We start from the raw sequence: 17,581 nt of genomic DNA, 5'->3' as shown, positions 1-17,581 counted from the left end.
CTCACGGATAGCATCTCACGGACAGACGCCCACAGGACCCAGGACTTGGCAGCGCTTTACTCGCCGCATCCTGTTTTCTTTTCATTCATTCCAGCCGCCGGATGGCTGTCGAAAAAATGTCTGTTATGTGGCTACAGAATTTTGCAGTAATTAATGGCAACTGTTTGATTAAAAAATTCCATGGCAGAACGTATGTGTGGGTTTAGTTCTAGTTTAACATACTTCCCTCCTCCGGAGACCGCGGTCATCAAACCCTACGAAGCTGCGATGCTGAATAAATCTATGTAAATGTTAGGAGATCTCTTTAAGTATAAGTTGCTTCATTTTTAAATAAGAAAAACAAACAAGGAAAGATTTAAGACTTTAAAAGTTACTTTGCATTTAAAGCTTTACAAGAAAGCAATGTATTTCTTTTTAAAATAAAATTTAGTAAAATGAAATACTAACTTTTTTATAAGCTTGTTTCCCACGAAAGGATGGCTTAGTTTAAAGTTTCATTCCACCTTTAGAAATATATTTTATATTATATCACAGCCTCACAATATCTACTAATTATGGCGACTAGACAGTCAGAGGCTGTTGTGGTGGATCCTCTCCTGACCAAGCGCGCCAAACGCATTCTGCTAATCGGTTCTATTGTGATTTACGCTTTGTGGCTGCTGAATATCGTAAGATATAGATACGCTCTGTTTATAAAAGAAGCTTTAAGATGTTTTCCCACAGGGCTTAACCGCCTGGAACATTCGCACTTATTACATGGTCTTGAATGTGCACAGGGGCTGCAGGCAGTGCTTTTTTGCATCCTACATGATGATCACATTGGGCGTTGAGTGCCTGACGTTGGTGATACTGTTTATGACTTTTCCATTGGTGCTCTATCGAATGGCCCGTGGAATTCGAATTGTAAGTAATATTTCTTAGGGATTCAGGGTAGCCAAGACTAGATCATTAATTATATTCACGTATCCTTAAATCGTATTCTTTAGTATGTGACTATCCTCTTCCTGTTCATCTTTCTGGAGTTTATGTTGGCTTTGGTGTTGCAACAGGAGTATCAAGCCATTGGCGACGTTATGCTAATGTGGAATTACGATAAAAATCTGAATTTCTTTGAAGTTAATGTAGGTTAATGTAGTCTGAATTTAATATTATCTTATATTAAAACGATTGATTTTTTTCCAGTATCAGTGCTGCGGTGTCCTGGGTCCTGGCGATTACAATGTGATTGGCTTCTCACCGCCCGACTCCTGCTATAAGGATGGCAGTGGCAAAAACGAGGATCTCTACACCAAAGGCTGCTCAACAGTAACCGTACAACCCATACCGATGTCCGTATGTGTGATTATCAGCCTCGTTGCCAAGGTAAGGTGCCAAAGATCCCTGAGATAGTGTAACACCCAGTGCATTCTCAGTTCATCATGTTCTTGGCCCTCTTCATATTCATGATTTACCTGAAGCGAAGTAAGACCCCAAAGCGCCGCTGGAGTATACTGCATCCGATTATTCGACTTGAAGCTCGGTATTGAAGCCCTCCAAGGATTCGTGGGGTAAGCCTTAACATTTTCCAAGCAGCTCAAGCAGCAGATTGAAATCCGGATTCGATGTTCACCCAGTGGGAATGGGTATTGGCTTTGAGTTTGGCAAGACGACAGACAAATTGGATGCTAGCCTGGACGCTGGGCTCTCGTCATATTTCACGGACTGCAATCAATAACGATAAACACTTGAGTCCCGCATCCAATGTCCGGGATCCCGAGTTGGCATGCATATGGATGAGCCAATAAAGGAATCACCAAAGCATGTCCGGTGATTGAAAAAGTATTGCAAATGCCAGGACATTGGACAGGGACACGGACATCGAAACGAAATCGGACCCCAATCCGGACACGGAGCCCTCGACAATCGCAACAATATGCAAATGCAGCTAAGCAGAAAATATTCAAGGACATCACGCCATCACCCCAGCTCGAGTTTGGTCTCCTCCTCCTCGTTTTATGTGCTCCGTGCCGCCCCGTAAATTTTATTGTTGTCAACATTAAATTCTGGTCGTGGAAAACAATTTTGCAGCATTTGAAAATCCATAAAATATGCATACAAAATTGTCCGACGGAAGGACCAACTTTATGGCTAAATAGTTTGCTTTGGCCCACATCGTTAATGCTTTTTTTATGTGCTCGGTGTGGGTGTGGGTGTTGTTGTGCCAACTTTTTAGCCGCCATAACGACAACTACAAGAACAACAACAACCGCAGTTTGGTCAAGCTGCTGAGAACCCATCGCAAAGTTTATGGAGATAGAAAGGCAGCGACCAAAGGGTCATGTGGCTCATTAAACTTTGGCCAACAATTTTTTTTTTGTAGCACCCCACCGACAAAGACAAACAGAAAGTTTTCCACTAAATATTTGCGCCCTCACACAAAAAAAAAGGAGTAGAGAGCGGCCAGGATTTCTAGGGATTTCGAAAGTCGGACTGGGCATGAAATTTCCTTGGCACACATATGTGTGTACGCCCCATTAAACGCTAGACAAATGGAAATGAGAAGGGTAAAGTGGTGAAAGTGTTACTTTAAATTGTAATCGCCTTTTGTAGGTGATTACTTATGGGAATGCTATCAAAGATTATCAGCTGTTTAAGGATAATATATACAATGTATGATAGTTCATTAATATAAAAATATATTATATATATCTAAAAGTTTTAGATTACTGCTTTCGTTTTTCAGAGACCGACATTATCAACTTTAGCTATCTTGCGAACATTAAAACTGTCTTCCTAGAATTGTGGTTTAAATATTCCATTATATTTATACTTTTCTTTGGAACCCTGAAAATGCAATTAGCGTAACACGAATGACTCCCACTAGCTGCATATTATCATTTCAACCCCAAACCCACACTTTTAATTACAGCAAATAATAATTAGCCAAAGAGCAAGTTCGTGTTTCATGCAACTGTCTTTAATTCGTACGGACAAATCAACAAAGTGTCAACAAAGCTCGGGATGTTACACCCTTTAGTATCCCCAGTGGGATCCGAATCCATCGAAGCTGGCGTGAGCCACCACGGCGGCGGGAGAGTACTTCACGAAGGCAGCAGGAGCAGCGGCAACCACGGGTGCGGAGTACACTGGAGCGGGAGCAGCATAAACTGGGGCAGGAGCGGAGTACACAGCCTTGGTAACCACTGGAGCGGGGGCAGAGTACACGGTCTTGGCCAAAACCGGAGCAGGAGCAGCGTACACTGGAGCAGGAGCAGAGTAGACGGTCTTGGCCACCACTGGAGCTGGGGCAGCATAAACAGTCTTGGCCACCACTGGAGCTGGTGCAGCGGCATAGAAGGACTTGGTGATCACGGGAGCGGGGGCGGAGTACACAGTCTTGGGCGTGTACACGTTGTTGGTGATGCGGGAGTCCACCTTGCTAACACTGGAGTACGGGGTGACCACATTCTTTGAGTATGTGGACACAGTGCCGCCGAAGGAGCGCACCACATTTTGCTGGGTGGTACCAACGGCATCAAAGTGCGGCTGAGCCACCTTGGCCACCACGGGAATGGCGGCAGAGTAGGTGGCAGCTGGAGCCAGGAAACCGGCACTGGCCAGGCTCACCAAAGCGCAGAGGGACAGCAGGACGTACTTGAAAGCCATTTTATAGGATTTTTTTTTTTAATTCCAAAGGAAGAAAACGAAACTAAAACTGAAACTGATGTTGGTAGTAAGCTGCAGTGGCTACTGATGCCTAACTCTTTCGAGTTCACAGTTTTTATAGCCAAAAATCAGAAATATGTCTTGCCAAATTTCACGGCCAACAGGGCGAGACTTGAGTGCGTGTATATGTGTGACAGATTGACTTAGGCCTAAGCCCCAAAACTGGTTCATTGGGTCGCCCAGTGACTGGGCTCTTTTCCATCTCCATCCGCGTCTCGACGACTGGAGGCCGCCGCCTCTCAAGTGCCCCACACCCAGTGTATCGCAGGAAAGTGAATTATTTTGAATACTATCAGCAGCTCATAAATTTTCCAGAGCAGCGAAGAAAAACTTTTATTTGCCCTGCGTATTTTTCCATTAAATTGAGTTCTACTCAAGCAGCAAATATGGCCCATCCCCCAAAAAAAATACAGGAAGAACCCCTCGATAAGGGGATGTTCTCTGTTTCTGTCAACTTTTTTGTTTGTATCAGCAGGGGTGTCGGTGGTTTTTCTTTCTTTCCTTGAGGTGGTGGCAGTCAGTTGTTTATGATTTTTGTTTGCCTTTATTCTTGAAAAGTTGTTGTTCCCTGTGAGAAGGGAGATCTGAAGCTGGAATTAATGATGATCAGAAGTCAGAAAGTAAAGAAATTCAAGATGTGTTTAGAATATAAATATTATTATTGAAAGATTAATTTTAGATTAATTTTTAAAAGTATATTTATAACTTGATTTCCATTGTTTTCTTCAAGATAAAAATAATAAAGCAATTACTGGCATTAGCTCTACTTAATTTTATATTTTTATGACAGTCATTTGTATAAGAAAAACACCCGATAATCCCCATTTAACCTCCACCTTCGTAGCCATCACTTAACACATTGACACCAACATAAATATTTGCTTGGGGTTACACCCAAAAAAAAAACTTTGGCAGTAAATTAAGAAGAGAGCATCTAATGTTTCGTCTTGTTTTGCACTTGGCTGACTTTCCACTCCCGTTGAGTTTTCTCTTGTTGTTTTCGGGGGCAAGATGGGAAAATGAATTTCCCTGCTCGGCTGCTCACGGGGCGCATGATGAATATTTATTGAAATTACCAAAGTTGACGCTGCTCCAAATTGAATTGTGTTGCCAACTTGGGAAGCTTCTTACAGCCACGAGTTCTGCTCTACTTTTTTGTTGTTGCGATTTTTTTGCAAATTGTTATTAATTTTACACCAGGGGCCCTGAAGCCTTTGCCCTCCGCCGAAAACCTAATTACCGAGCGTAATTTATGCCAGCAAATTGGCTTTCAAGCGGTTGCGCAGGTGAACCAAACTGCCATCGCATTGTGGGCAGTTCAATTACCAAAAAAATCGACAAAAAATAGACAACAAATCAGCAAAAATCAGCAAAGTCTGCCCATAACTGGCACGCGTCCGATGCGTATAAAAGCCGGCACATTTTGGCCAAATCAGCATCAGTCGCAGCCCAGCCAGCAGTCTGCCTTTAGCTTCACTCTTCCACTCCACTGTTAGCCAGTCATCCAGTTCGAGTGCTCCACTATGGCCTTCCGCTACCTCATCCCTCTGTGCGCCCTGCTGGCCTGTGCCAACGCCGGTCTCCTGGCCAGCCATGTGGCCATTGCCAATCCCTCGGTGGATGCCGTTGCCTCCACTCAGCAGGATGTGGTGAGGTCCTTTGCCGGCACCGTTTCCAGCTACTCCAAGGCGGTGGACACGCCGTACTCGAGTGTGCGAAAGAGCGACACCAGGATCCAGAACAATGTCTATACTCCGGCCATTGCCAAGACCACTTATGCCGCGCCGCTGTACACTCAGGCCACTCCCATTGTGGCCAAGACCCTGGTCAATGCTCCGGCTCCGGTTGTTGAGAAGACTGTCTACGCTGCTCCTGCTCCAGTTTACGCTGCTCATGCTCCCGTGGTAGCCAAGGCTGTGTACTCTGCTCCTGCTCCGGTTTTGGCCAAGACTGTGTATGCTGCTCCCGCTCCTGTGGTGGCCAAGACTGTCTACTCTGCTCCTGCCCCAGTTCTGGCCAAGACTGTCTACTCTGCTCCTGCCCCAGTTCTGGCCAAGACTGTGTACTCCGCTCCTGCTCCAGTTTACGCTGCTCCTGCTCCAGTGCTTGCCAAGACCGTGTACTCTGCTCCCGTTCCAGTGGTCACCAAGGCTGTGTACTCTGCTCCTGCCCCAGTCTATGCTGCTCCTGCTCCCGTTCTGGCCAAGACCGTGTCGTATGCCGCTCCCCTGGCCACCACCAATGTGAACCATGGACCGGCCGCCACCACCTACACCCATAACGCTCCCGCCCTGGGCGTGTCCAGCTATGGCACCTCCCAGACGGTCCACTACTCGCCCGCCGAGAGCGTGTCGCACATGAGCTTCGACGGATTCGGAACCCACTGGGGTTTCTAAAATCGCTTCTTTGTTATAGCTTCTTGTTAATGTTTGGCGGTTAATAAAGACAGAGATCGATTGTTGCAAATTGAACATGAACTGAGCAGAGGCCGAGCACCGGAGGCCTTCCGGCGAACAATGGGCCACGATAATGGGTAACTGGTTTTTGGCCAAATCATTGCGGAGCGGCCTTCGCTGGGGTCTCTCTGCTCGCAAAGCGGCTTTGCGGGGGCGTGGCAGGCCGTGTTTTATGGCTCTTTAATTGGATTTAATATTTTCGCACGCCTTTCCCCTCCGCACTTTTGCACTTGTTATAATTATTGTCAGTTAATTAACGGATATTTATGCGCGCATAGCCGCATAACTGCCCCCCGAAGCTTAATCTTGACATTCGGCCGTGCTCATGTGGGCAATGGTTAATGGTTAATGGTTATGGATATATTTCTGTGTACACACTGTACATTAATGGCACCGCAGCGAGGGCTCAATGGGTTCAATCGAATCCACTGACAGGCGGCCAAAAAGGGGAGGCGGATCAACAGATCGAATGTGTGTTTTGACAGTGATATTTCGGCGGGATTACTCGAGCGACATTCGGGTTGCGCAATAAAACTGTGGGGAGTGGGGTAATAATAAAAAATATATATTAATTGTTTATTGCATTTGAATTTCTATAGGTTACATTAGAGGTCTTATAATATTTAAAACATATAGATAAATTACAAAATGTATCTTTGTTTGTAAGCAATTAAGCAAGTAATGTCTTCTAATTTACCTAATGTTCACTAAAATGCAATCAAACAGCAGAGAAACTAACTTAAAATATCTATTATTTCTTGTTATATTGAAGACATATTCACTTTGCCCCTAAGCATATTTAAACCTATTTCAATTGACCATTTACTTCCCTTACTAACCAAAAGCCAAAACAATCTTCAAGTGGCTCTAACTTAAATCGAAATGGCTAAATTAAGTTATATGCACTCCTAGATTAAAGATTAAAGCACTCCGAGCCAAGTGGCAATTGAAATTCGATGGCATTTTTAAGATGACACTAATTAGACATGCAATGGAGCCGCTCCATTCCCTCCAGACCAAAGTGACAGGCCAGACAATAACAATTAAATTAAATGAAAACGTGTCTAAGAGGCAGGGGTATGAGGTCTACCCGTCTTGGAATTTTTAGCTTCTCAAATTAGCTGCATTTGTTGTTCTTGGCTTTGGCTTCGATTTGCGACTTGTTATTCGCTATTTGATTGCTCATACGCCCCGTGCCACATGCCAAAATGTGCCAGATTGTCCTCGTCTGAGTTGACAATTAGTCAATAATTTATTTCAATTTCATTTCGCATGCCACGCACAATCCCCCCGTACTGCCTAACTGCACTTTAATTACATTTACATTTCGGCTTGAGATTGTCGCTTTCAGTTTTTGCCATAAAACGAAACACACTGGACAGTACAGACAAAAAGGACCATGGGGTCGTCCTGGCAATTGTTGCAATGCAATTTAGGTAAGCGAATTTCCATGATTTAAATAAGAGCATTATGTGCGGCAGATTGTGCATGTGGCTGAAAAACTGCAGACAATATGGGTTTGGTATTCCGTCTGGGCGTGTGTCCTCGTATAATTAAATTATGGCTGGACATAAGACGCATAATAGGTCATAAATCAAATTTACCTATCCCACGGGTCCAACCCGGCTATGACACTCCAGACGCCGTCACAGACACTGTTTTCTATAGATGCACTGATCAAAAAAGTGTTGGGATGTGTTTATACAATCTATACATATTTTATAATGTTGTTTAAAATTCTATATCTATTTTGGTTAAATATATTTCATTATCTTATAACCATTTCAAAAATATAAACTGAGTTCAAATTTAAAAACAAATTTAAATATAATATTTTTCAAGAAAGCATCTAATTTTTCATTTGAAGATCCAAATTCTATTATATTTACTTCCCAGTGTACCTACAACAAGGACATTCTGTTTCCTGGCCCCTTCCCCACTATTTGATGGACATTATGACGACTCTGTCTCGGCAAACAATTAGACAATTGATGCATCTGCTGCGGCTGTTGTGACCGTTGCTGTCTGTTTGCATTTGCATTTGATGTTGCCTTTGGTCCAGTATTTCTATTGCAACTTAGACTCCACGGAACCACAAAAGGGCCGTTCCGTGGATACTGTTTGGATTCGGTTCCTGCATTTAATGTGACTGCTGTCAGGGGCAGTAGCCCGTTGAACGAAATGCAATTGAAACATTTTCGGTTGCAGAAAATGCAAATTTGCATCCTAGTTATCGACCAACTGTTTTCCATGTTTCATTCTGAAGAGTGTGAACGTTAGCCATGTGTTTATAGCCTTCTTGATTTTTTTTTACAAAAAAATAAAAGGATAACAATTCTGCATTTCATTTAATAGGTCAGTATATTTATATGTTTTTGGTTTTAAGGCCAAAATGTTGCTTTGTTTTTGAGTGTTTTAAGGACTTAACTTAAGGACTTTAACTTTTCTAGATTATATACAGATAATATCGACTAAAATTATCACTTAAACTATTCAGTCCTTACTAGTGCAAGTGCTCTTAATTTCTTTACAAAATCCTTGTAGTTCAACAGTCTTTAATAAAGTAAAAATCTTTAAATTATAAATATACATTTTCCTAAATTTATATGCCAACCACTTTCTTTGAATACCCTTAAAGCTAATGCCAGAATCCAAATGCCAGACCAACTCATCCTGAAGTAGAAGAAAAGAAGCCAGACTTGCCATCGCGATATGTCATAGAAGCAGACAAAAAATGGAAGAAAAGACTCCCCACTGCCCAAAGCTTTTCTTGGATTTTCCACCCCACTGATACGCATCCCCGAGTTGATTAAAATTTAATTTTTAATTTAAAGACTGTTTGTATTCTATTTGCTTCGTTCGCTGCAAAACAACCAAGTGCAAATAACGCATCTTGAAGGTCGTTTTTGGCTGTTGATTTATCATTACTTTATGCAAATTGACCGCTTACCTTTGAGCTTTATCGGATCAAAGTCTGGAGAGGGGTTGCTTCAGAGTTTTCTATCCCTCTTTTTGCCCATTTTCGGATGGGTTTTCCAGGGAATTTTCCACCCCGACCTGCCTTTTCCCGCCACGTGCAATGTCAATGGCAAGCGATTAACATTCAATTAGCTTTTGGCTTCATCAATGATTTTATCACAGCCATTTTGGTAGCAGGACGAGGAGGTCCTGTTGCTGCTGCTGCTCGGAGTGTAAATTGTGGCAAATTATCATTAGCCTGTGTGTGTGTGTGTGTGTACTCCTGTTTGTGTGTCCTAACAAGGACTCCGGCAACGACATCTTCAAAAGGTTTTTATGACATCAGCAGCTGTCGTTGACAGATTATTGTGGCGATTATTTTAGCAGAGACGCAGGACACCCAGGGCAGATACCAGATACAAGATACGGGACGATGGACAACAAACAGGGCCCAAAGGTCCTGCAGGATGAGGGGGTACGATGGCCCTGTGTCCCTGCTTTTGTGCCTTCAACTGGAAATTGTCCACACTGTGGTTGGCATTGCTGGTGGTGGTCGTTTTGTTGCCCTTGTTGTTCACATATCCTAGGGGCTCCAAGGACTCCTCCACTTGAGCATCTTGCGGCTTAGCACTTGTAAGTAACTAGCTAAAGTTGGAAGAGTTGTTACTTATTTATAAACCATGTAATGATACATCATACCAGACCCTATTGATTCTCGAATACTTTTCATCGTCTGACATAACTTAAGCAAGCCATGACAAGAGTTAGATTTATTGAAAATTAAAAGTTTTTGGGATTTTTCATAATTCCAGCTATGTATGTGAGTATTTATAGCTTCTGGCGATCAGTAGGATGTGCGTTTTTCCAACATTCGCGTCCAAAATCTGCACGCTGGTTATTATACCCATTGCTATAGTGAGTTGGACATTAAAAGTGTCGATACATTCTTACTTTACCGATCCTTGATCCACAGATCTTTTCTGGGGCAGAAATAGTGGAGATAATTGTACATTTGTGCAAGCCGGAATCTCTAGAAAACATACTCTATTTGAATCTCATAGTTGGCATTGTGTATTTCGTTGGACTGTGCGTTGGATTTTATGCAGCTCTTTACAGACACGTAATATGTATACAACTGGTGCGTTCAGATAGAGGCATAACGCGACGATTAACTAAAATCCGATAGTTTTTCAGATGCTGTTCGTTATTGCAGCTTACGTGCTGGTGAAGTCTTTCATCTGGATTACCTCTATGAATAGTAGCACAACCGACGATGAAAAAATTGTCCATGTTTGTTTCCAGGCCAGCTTTGTGGCTTCGGTAGGGCTTTCTTTAACTTTATTTTGTTTGCAAATTCTTTGAAATATTTTAAATAATTTTAAAATAGGTGCTGACCTTTCTCTTGGCTTTCATATATTGTCTGCGACTGAAGGAACTCCAAAATATCGAACCGTACTAATATAAAATTCAGCATGGGTCGTAATGTTTACTTTTATAGATATGCAATTGAGGTTTTGTTATTCAATGGATTCAAAAAATAGTAAGTATCAGGTTGCCAAAGGAATCACTAGGGTTATCACCTAACGAAAACAACATGTATCTCAAATATTGCAGCTCCTTTAGAGGTTTGGGAACACAAATTAAGAATCTTTAAAAACAATGCAAACTTTTCCTTTACTCACACTTTAACCTTAAAGTTTTTCCCCCATTACTACAGAGGCCATAGAGTGCCAATGAAGTTGTTGTTGATATCGGCAGGCGTGGCAATTTGCGGGCTGCGTGGGTAATCAAATTACATGCGGAATTATGGACACCCGCAGGACGATAATGGCAGCCAATAAAGATGACAATGACAAGATAAGCGCAGGACCCGTGACCCTTGCTGCGGGGTGGAAAGTCGTCATCGTCATCGTCATCTGGCGACTCCTCTTTGCGCAGCTTTAAATGAAATTTAACGATGCCCACAAATAATGATGCTTTGCATTTTAAAACACTTTTCCCAGCCATCCGTTGGGTTGGTCAGAAGTCAGAGAAGTCTGAAAAGTGAGCAGGACATTTTCGATTGGGGTCCTGGAGTCCGATGCTCATTACACGCACTCCACTCGACACTTTTATTGGCAGAAGGAAGAGCGGAATGGCTGAAAATGCGGGTCATTTTATGGCAAGTAACATCCGATGCCGATAAGGGTATTAAATTTGCTTCGCCATAAAGTCGCTGGTCACATCACTCAGCATTTGGCCAATTACGCAAATAAAAGTATGCGGCGCCCTCTCCTTCCAGGAAAAAAAAAACGTGAACGTGTCAAAGTGCTGGAAAATGCAGCGCTTTTTCAAGGATGTGGTGGAGTGGCTCATTAGAGGTGTGTTCTGCTGCCCCCAGGTCCTGCCGGCAAATTGTGTGGAAAAACGCAAGCTAAACTGGCACTCAAAAGCAACCTCACACTTTCCCTTTACCCCGCTGGCAAATAAAACAAAGAAAAAACAAAGAAAAATGCCTCAAAAATAGGGATTTCATTTCTTTATTTCCCCCGATTCCCACAACTGGCATAATTAAAGGCAAGCTCTGATCCGCTCGAGGCGCTTCTCATCGGATGCTGGGCAAGGAATTTCGACTGTCGCCAAGCGCGGTTTGGGGCCATAACAGCATGTCGTCGGCGTTCTCGTTGTCCTTGTCGTCCGGCGCATGTCCTGCGGCTGATTAAAATCTATTAGAGTCAAAGAGATGTAAGACACCGTCGAGAGGGAGGGATGGACACTTTGGCCAATGACTTGGCATGTAAATGTCGACGGCAACGGCGGAGCAATTGAAATGCATGCGGCGGGAACTTTCAACTTGTCAGAGAAGTGTATAACCCACAGGGCATGGCGGCTGAGTTGAGGGTTTTGAAGGGACTTAAGGTACATTATAGGACAATCCAGGGAAAATTCTAGATTTTACTAAAGAAAGGGTTTAAAAATATAAGAACCAGAGCCTTAAATATGTAATTATCTCTTTTTCTTATCTTATATCTATATATTATATTATACACTCTAATTTATAGATTTTAGAGTATTTAAACGCAATCATCCTTCAAGGATTTTTTCCCCGCTTGTTGGTCTTGTCAAAAGTCGCCCAGAAAAACTTTGCAGCGCAAAAGTTTCCTACGGAAATTGTGCAGCTGTTTTGTGTGTGCGATGCGATGTGCCTGTGCCGGCTCTTAAATATCCTGTCGAGCCGAGCTTGTAAAAGCAAATTTGTTGAAATATTCATTTAATGGCTGGCACGCCCACTACATGTGCGGAGCGGCGCCTTTCAATATGATTTTTCATGATTAAAGCGCGTGCCGGGTACGTTTTTATCGGCCCAAAAGACATTGGCCCAGCGATGCCGGAGAGTTCGATAGGAATTTTCTTATAAATTGTCGCATCGCCTCCCCCCGGAACAAATGTGTCCGGGGGTAAAAAAATACCCCACATGCCGGCATAATAAAGTGATTTTAAAGGGCACTTTCCCGCTCTCGCCTCGATGGGTATGCGTAAAATTTCCATTTGTGCCAGGCACTCAACTTTATTGAACTTGAAGTAGAGACTGCGATAATGTTTGGCTGATAGAGAGCCGAACATGGGGGGGGGACTCACTCGGTAACCGGGCACCCCATGTGTGCTGCTCCAAGATGTCCTGGCTTTACAATTCATTAAAATTTCATATAAACGGAATGAACAATGGCCAGCGTACGTAATCCATTTAGCAGCTGCAACGAACACTTGCAGGAAATATTTTTGTTTCTTTAAAGAAATTTAATCTAAGAAAATGTTTTAGTAAACTTTAAATATATTTATTCTGGTAGGGAATAGTCTTACATAAGTTTTCAATCACTTTAAAAATATTTTCACGAAAGAAACCCCCTTTTTCCCAGTGCATTGTTATTAACTGTTGGCAACAAATGCACCACAATAACGGTATTAAATGCACTGCGAAAGCGTCAAGTCATAAACTGCTCATCAGTCTTGAGCGGGCGTCCGTCCCGCCCCCTCCCGCTGTAACGGTAATTATGCGTAACGCGCGACGCCGCTGGAAAAGTTGTGCTATCACAACTCATTGTCTCGGCGGGAAGTGCAGGAAGTGGCAACGGCAAAGAGCCGGCGGCAAAACATGCCACCAAAAGGGGGGTTGTTGTTGTTGTCTGTGCTGTGTGCCTTTTGACGCTGATAATGCAATTTCCGCCAAGCTACCCCCTTTTATCGCCACCCCTGCCAGCGTAATTTAGCGCCCTGCAATGTTTCATTTTAGCTGCGCCCTTTTGGCCAGCTACGCCTTTAAGGCCAACTAAGGACGCGGCAGGACCCAGCCAGTGGAGACAACCAACGGGGGCCAGTTGTTGCTACTATTTATCTACATAAAGTTAATTGAAAACATTCAAATGCCAGGACGACTGCGTGATGTGTCAACATCTTTTGATGCCGCATAATGCCGTGGCGTCCGAGTGAGCCATTCCCGACATCTATTCCTCAAGCAACTATAAAAGAGATATCCTTCTCGACTAGGAGGTACCTCAGGAATATTATTATAGTTTAAATAAGTAGCTAGGTGAAAAATATAATTATTAATACAGTAGTTGTTCAAGCAACTTTCTGCCTTATTGCCTGATGAAGATTTATATAAATACTTCACTATTTTATTTGTTTTAAAAATTAGCAAAGACTTTAAGAGATTTTCTTATATTTTATAAAATAAACCCCTCTTTGGACTGTCAGGCATATACCCTTATTATCCCTGAATTCCGAGTAAAACAACAATGGACAATGGAATGAAAGCATTGCGTTTTCTCTACGCTTTCCTCGCCATCATCGTCTTTATTACAAATTGGTTTTGTGCACTCACCACCACTCACACTCACTACTCACACTCACTACTCACACTCACTACTCACACTCACTACTCACACTCACCACTCGAATTCGCATGTTTCGTGCGCAATTTGCACCACCGAAATGAATATGGAGCGAGGCGAAAAAGTCTGGACAAATGTGCAGAAAAAAAAAAAAAATAAATTGCAGCGCACGGCAAGGTGGGCTAACGGGGCGGATACGTGTCCAACTCGCCACGTTAACGAAGTGAAATCGAAAGTTTGACTGCGGTCTACAGTGGTGGGCATGGTCATTGTCATTGTCGTTGTCTGTGTCTATCGCTATATCACTATATATCCCCCTCCAAAAGCCCAGTCTCTGATTCTGCAAATTCTCCCAACTGACTGTCAGATTGAATGGTTTATGTGTGACACCTTTGACCGGTCACCGAGGTGTTTTTCCGGCGGTGTCCGGCTGCCAGACGATATAAATTAAAATTCAGCATACGGACAAGAGGAACTTTAAGTCGCAGATGGAAATTGGTAAAGAACACTCGCTGAAATAATATTAATGAGGGTTCTTTGAATACTTGCCTCTTTTTTAACTAAAATATCTCTAATTTCCGTTAAAAATTCTTCAATTTCCTAAAGACTCTTTACACCTTTATTCACCTTTCACTGACTCCCTTTTTTTTTTTCAGTTGAACAATCTTAAATGCTCTAATTCCGGCTTTACTTAGCATAGAAAAGTCCTGTGGCCCGATTTCCGGTTTCTTTTATTTGCCCAGCAAAAGTCACGTGGCATTCATAATTCTTAAAATGACGCCATCAGAAATTATGTAGCAATGCTAAGTGCACCCAAACAGCTGTCCTTCAGTTTCCCAAAAAAAAAATAAAGCTGGGGAAGGGGAAGGAATCTACGTGACCAGCATTCGGGGAGCCGTTAAGTATACTAGGATTTTTATTCGGTGGAAAAGGACCTCGCCAAACAATGGGGAATTGATTTCGGGTTTTTTGGCCAAGTGCAAGCTGATTATGGAATTAAAACATATTTCTGTGCGGAGAACTTAAAACTTTAAGTGGCAAAGGTTGTCGCTGCGTTCTCTTAGTACGTGACATTCTTTTCCTTTCCGAGTTTATCACGTGACAAGTTTTCCAGTTTCCCAGTTTTCTGCGCTTATTTTCCGCAGGCACACACAGAGACACCCACTCGGATGGGTGAAATGCGTTTCATTTTCGTTGCGGGAAAAGGAAAAAATAACTTTTCATGTGTGAGAGTGCGTGGGAAAGAGGAAATGAATAAGCAAACGAAACTACAAAGAAGTTAACTACAAAAGCGGACTGCGAAAGTGAACTTGGGTTACAAAGGCGAAGGGATCGTAGCTTGAAGGGCGGTGTGAAAAAAAAGCAGAGATAAATAACATTGAATGTGAAAACACTGGGAAAAGGGGAAGAGAATAAACAATACGCCTTTTGAAATGCTAAACGTGCCGGCAGCGTTCTTCGCACACTTCACAAGGACGCCTCGCAGGACTCGTGCTCATCCTCGTCCTCGTGTATTTTTATTAGCACAGCCACATCAGTTTATCTTGTTACCCGGCACCAGAAACATTTATCTTGTCGTATTTATTTTGTAGCACATTAATTTCGCTTCGTGTTTCATCTGAAATTGACTTATTTGCATTTGGTTTAATTTGTCCGAACATCAATACCCTCCCAAAAAAAAAAAGGCAAGAGGGATGTTGCGGCCAAAAAAAAAGGCATAGCCACAGGTGTTGCAAGTGTCAGAATTGTGATTGATGGAAGGCTCACAAAAAAATTATGAGATTTATATTCTTAATACTTGTTTGACACCAAAGGGGATGTTTTGATTTTTTAGCAATCTCCCAAAAAGAAAACAGAAAAAAGCATCAGGCTTTGATTAGCACTCAACTTGATTTCATTAGCAATTCTGAACATCCTAAGCTTGGGTCTTACTTTTCAATTATATTTTATGTTTTATTAAAGCATTAAGTAAAAAAAATATATTATATATTTTCTAAAATTAAACCACTTTCACCACCACACATATGACATACATAAAAGCCGATATTGTGTGTTTAGTGGGCAATAAAGGCGATTTAATTTAAGCCACTTAAATGAACAGATATTGGCCCCTGCCGTAGTGAACTATAGACATCAACTAACGAATTCAAAAGCCAAATGAACTGATATTAGCCACACTGCCGCAGATTCGCTTCACGGACCAGCGACGACAGACAAAATGCATTTTTCATAAGCCAGACAGTCAGTTTGGGGGGTGAATTTTTGGGAGTTGGGGCCACTGGGAGGCTTAGAGGACACAGGTAGTAGAGTCACCTGTAGACGTCTATCGATGGCCTGCAGCAACGGCGCACAACAATGGCAGGCGGAAAAGTGTAGCGAAATGGGAAATGGCCGAGAGCGCAAAATGTCAACCGAAATTGCGATTGCGTTAAAACTCTATAAATACCAGAGTAACATGCAACAGCCACAGAGAAAGAGAGAGAGCTGGTGGCCAAAAAGGACATGCCGATATGGCTGAAACACAATCTAATCCGGTTATTGCATTTTAAATTCGCTACAAGCTCTGCTGGCCCCGGGGCGTGGCCTGCCATGATTTCGCATTAAATTATTTGCCAGGCAATTACTGCCGCCTGACATTGAAGGCCATGCCAACTTTGGTTATTAATTTCCTCGATGCTCAGAACCTTCGGATCACATTCGTCGAGTAGTAATGCGCTTATCAGGCAGCCAGCCAGGCAGCCAGCTCTTTTCAAATTTTAATGTAATTTAACAGCATATTAAACAGCAGGAGTCTGCGGCTGCCAAACCACAAAGTGTTCTCGTGTGTGTGCGAGAAAGGATTGCGGAAGGAGTGTGAGTCCTGCAACAGTTGTTGGTCCTTCGAGTGGCACTGTTTTAGTGGGACAAACTTGCAGATGAAGATAGCAGATGCCTCTGGCTGGGGTTCTAAGGTGAATGCACAGCGAAAAATTACAAATATTTTATATAATTTCTGAATTGAATTAATAAATTATATTATACTTACAAGATTATAGATTAAAAAACAAAATATAATTAAGTATACACTAACTGAAGCATCTTTAAATATACAATAATATAATATATAGTTAACAACAACTAGCTTTTATGTCTCCAATCTTTACTATAAATTATAACATATTTTATAAATATTATAAATCTATATGTTTTTCTGTAAACTATTTGCTGAATAAGGCCAAGTGCCAATAAGAATTTTCGAATCCAGAGTAAGGACATTCATGATCTCTGGCAGAATGGCTAATCAATTGCGCGCACATTGAACACAAATCAAATTGCAAACTTGCCGCGTCCAATGATTTTTGCTGGAAAAACTTTGGCCTGCCTTTAGCTTCATCCTGTTTGAGATCAACTTTTGCTCAATTTGATTTTTCAAACAAAAAACGGCAAGAAGTTTTTGCCTTTTTACCTGCCCTTTTGTGTGCGTCGTCTACTTTGGCTTGTCGTTAAACAAACTTATCCAATAAAACTTTTGTCAACATTGATTTAAGGCTAAAGAGGGTGCATATTATCGGAAAATGTGGGTGGAAAATCATTTGGCATTTCGTTTGCTTT

At 42.3% G+C, this 17,581-nt stretch overlaps 4 protein-coding genes across 7 annotated transcripts; 3 read left to right on the top strand and 1 right to left on the bottom strand.

Annotated features, from left to right (window-relative positions):
- The first annotated feature begins 473 nt into the window (after window positions 1–473).
- Tsp66A (Tetraspanin 66A) lies at window positions 474–2,124 on the top strand. Its single transcript, XM_017171647.3, has 5 exons — window positions 474–668; window positions 724–903; window positions 987–1,121; window positions 1,183–1,362; window positions 1,413–2,124. The coding sequence occupies exons 1-5, from the start codon at window positions 555–557 to the stop codon at window positions 1,524–1,526; spliced, it is 723 nt and encodes a 240-aa protein (XP_017027136.1). The 5' UTR covers window positions 474–554; the 3' UTR covers window positions 1,527–2,124.
- Window positions 2,125–2,963: 839 nt separating this feature from the next.
- Window positions 2,964–3,706, bottom strand: LOC108078122 (cuticle protein 76). Its single transcript, XM_017171749.2, has one exon. The coding sequence runs from the start codon at window positions 3,643–3,645 to the stop codon at window positions 3,013–3,015; it is 633 nt and encodes a 210-aa protein (XP_017027238.1). The 5' UTR covers window positions 3,646–3,706; the 3' UTR covers window positions 2,964–3,012.
- Window positions 3,707–5,160: 1,454 nt separating this feature from the next.
- On the top strand, window positions 5,161–6,101 carry LOC108078116 (pupal cuticle protein G1A). The gene has a single exon (XM_017171735.2). The coding sequence runs from the start codon at window positions 5,229–5,231 to the stop codon at window positions 6,099–6,101; it is 873 nt and encodes a 290-aa protein (XP_017027224.1). The 5' UTR covers window positions 5,161–5,228.
- A 3,739-nt stretch (window positions 6,102–9,840) lies between these two features.
- Window positions 9,841–11,628, top strand: LOC108078087 (uncharacterized). 4 transcript variants are annotated; one of them, XM_017171679.3, is made up of 5 exons: window positions 9,841–10,034; window positions 10,093–10,257; window positions 10,314–10,439; window positions 10,507–10,659; window positions 10,817–11,617. In XM_017171679.3, exons 1-4 carry the CDS (start codon window positions 9,972–9,974, stop codon window positions 10,576–10,578), a joined length of 426 nt encoding a protein of 141 aa, XP_017027168.1. In that variant the 5' UTR covers window positions 9,841–9,971; the 3' UTR covers window positions 10,579–10,659; window positions 10,817–11,617. The 4 variants fall into 4 exon arrangements, 3 of the variants coding, with proteins under 3 accessions (XP_017027168.1, XP_017027185.1, XP_017027176.1); XM_017171696.3 differs by having other exon boundaries at window positions 10,837–11,615; XM_017171687.3 differs by lacking the exon at window positions 10,817–11,617 and adding an exon at window positions 10,734–10,752.
- Window positions 11,629–17,581: the final 5,953 nt, after the last annotated feature.

The sequence above is a fragment of the Drosophila kikkawai genome, chromosome 3L, assembly GCF_030179895.1.
Source record: "Drosophila kikkawai strain 14028-0561.14 chromosome 3L, DkikHiC1v2, whole genome shotgun sequence".
Classification (NCBI taxonomy): domain Eukaryota; kingdom Metazoa; phylum Arthropoda; class Insecta; order Diptera; family Drosophilidae; genus Drosophila; species Drosophila kikkawai.
This window is presented reverse-complemented; position numbering and strand designations above follow the sequence as displayed.

What these genes read in the sequence shown, in the direction of transcription:
- Tsp66A (XM_017171647.3), top strand. Translation starts at nt 555, where the DNA reads ATGGCGACTAGACAGTCAGAGGCTGTTGTGGTGGATCCTCTCCTGACC. An exon ending in CTTTGTGGCTGCTGAATATC is followed by an intron (nt 669 to 723) that starts GTAAGATATAGA and finishes GTTTTCCCACAG; the next exon opens with GGCTTAACCGCCTGGAACAT. An exon ending in TTATCAGCCTCGTTGCCAAG is followed by an intron (nt 1,363 to 1,412) that starts GTAAGGTGCCAA and finishes GTGCATTCTCAG; the next exon opens with TTCATCATGTTCTTGGCCCT.
- LOC108078122 (XM_017171749.2), bottom strand. Translation starts at nt 3,645, where the DNA reads ATGGCTTTCAAGTACGTCCTGCTGTCCCTCTGCGCTTTGGTGAGCCTG.
- LOC108078116 (XM_017171735.2), top strand. Translation starts at nt 5,229, where the DNA reads ATGGCCTTCCGCTACCTCATCCCTCTGTGCGCCCTGCTGGCCTGTGCC.
- LOC108078087 (XM_017171679.3), top strand. Translation starts at nt 9,972, where the DNA reads ATGTGCGTTTTTCCAACATTCGCGTCCAAAATCTGCACGCTGGTTATT. An exon ending in TTATTATACCCATTGCTATA is followed by an intron (nt 10,035 to 10,092) that starts GTGAGTTGGACA and finishes CTTGATCCACAG; the next exon opens with ATCTTTTCTGGGGCAGAAAT. An exon ending in ACGTAATATGTATACAACTG is followed by an intron (nt 10,258 to 10,313) that starts GTGCGTTCAGAT and finishes ATAGTTTTTCAG; the next exon opens with ATGCTGTTCGTTATTGCAGC.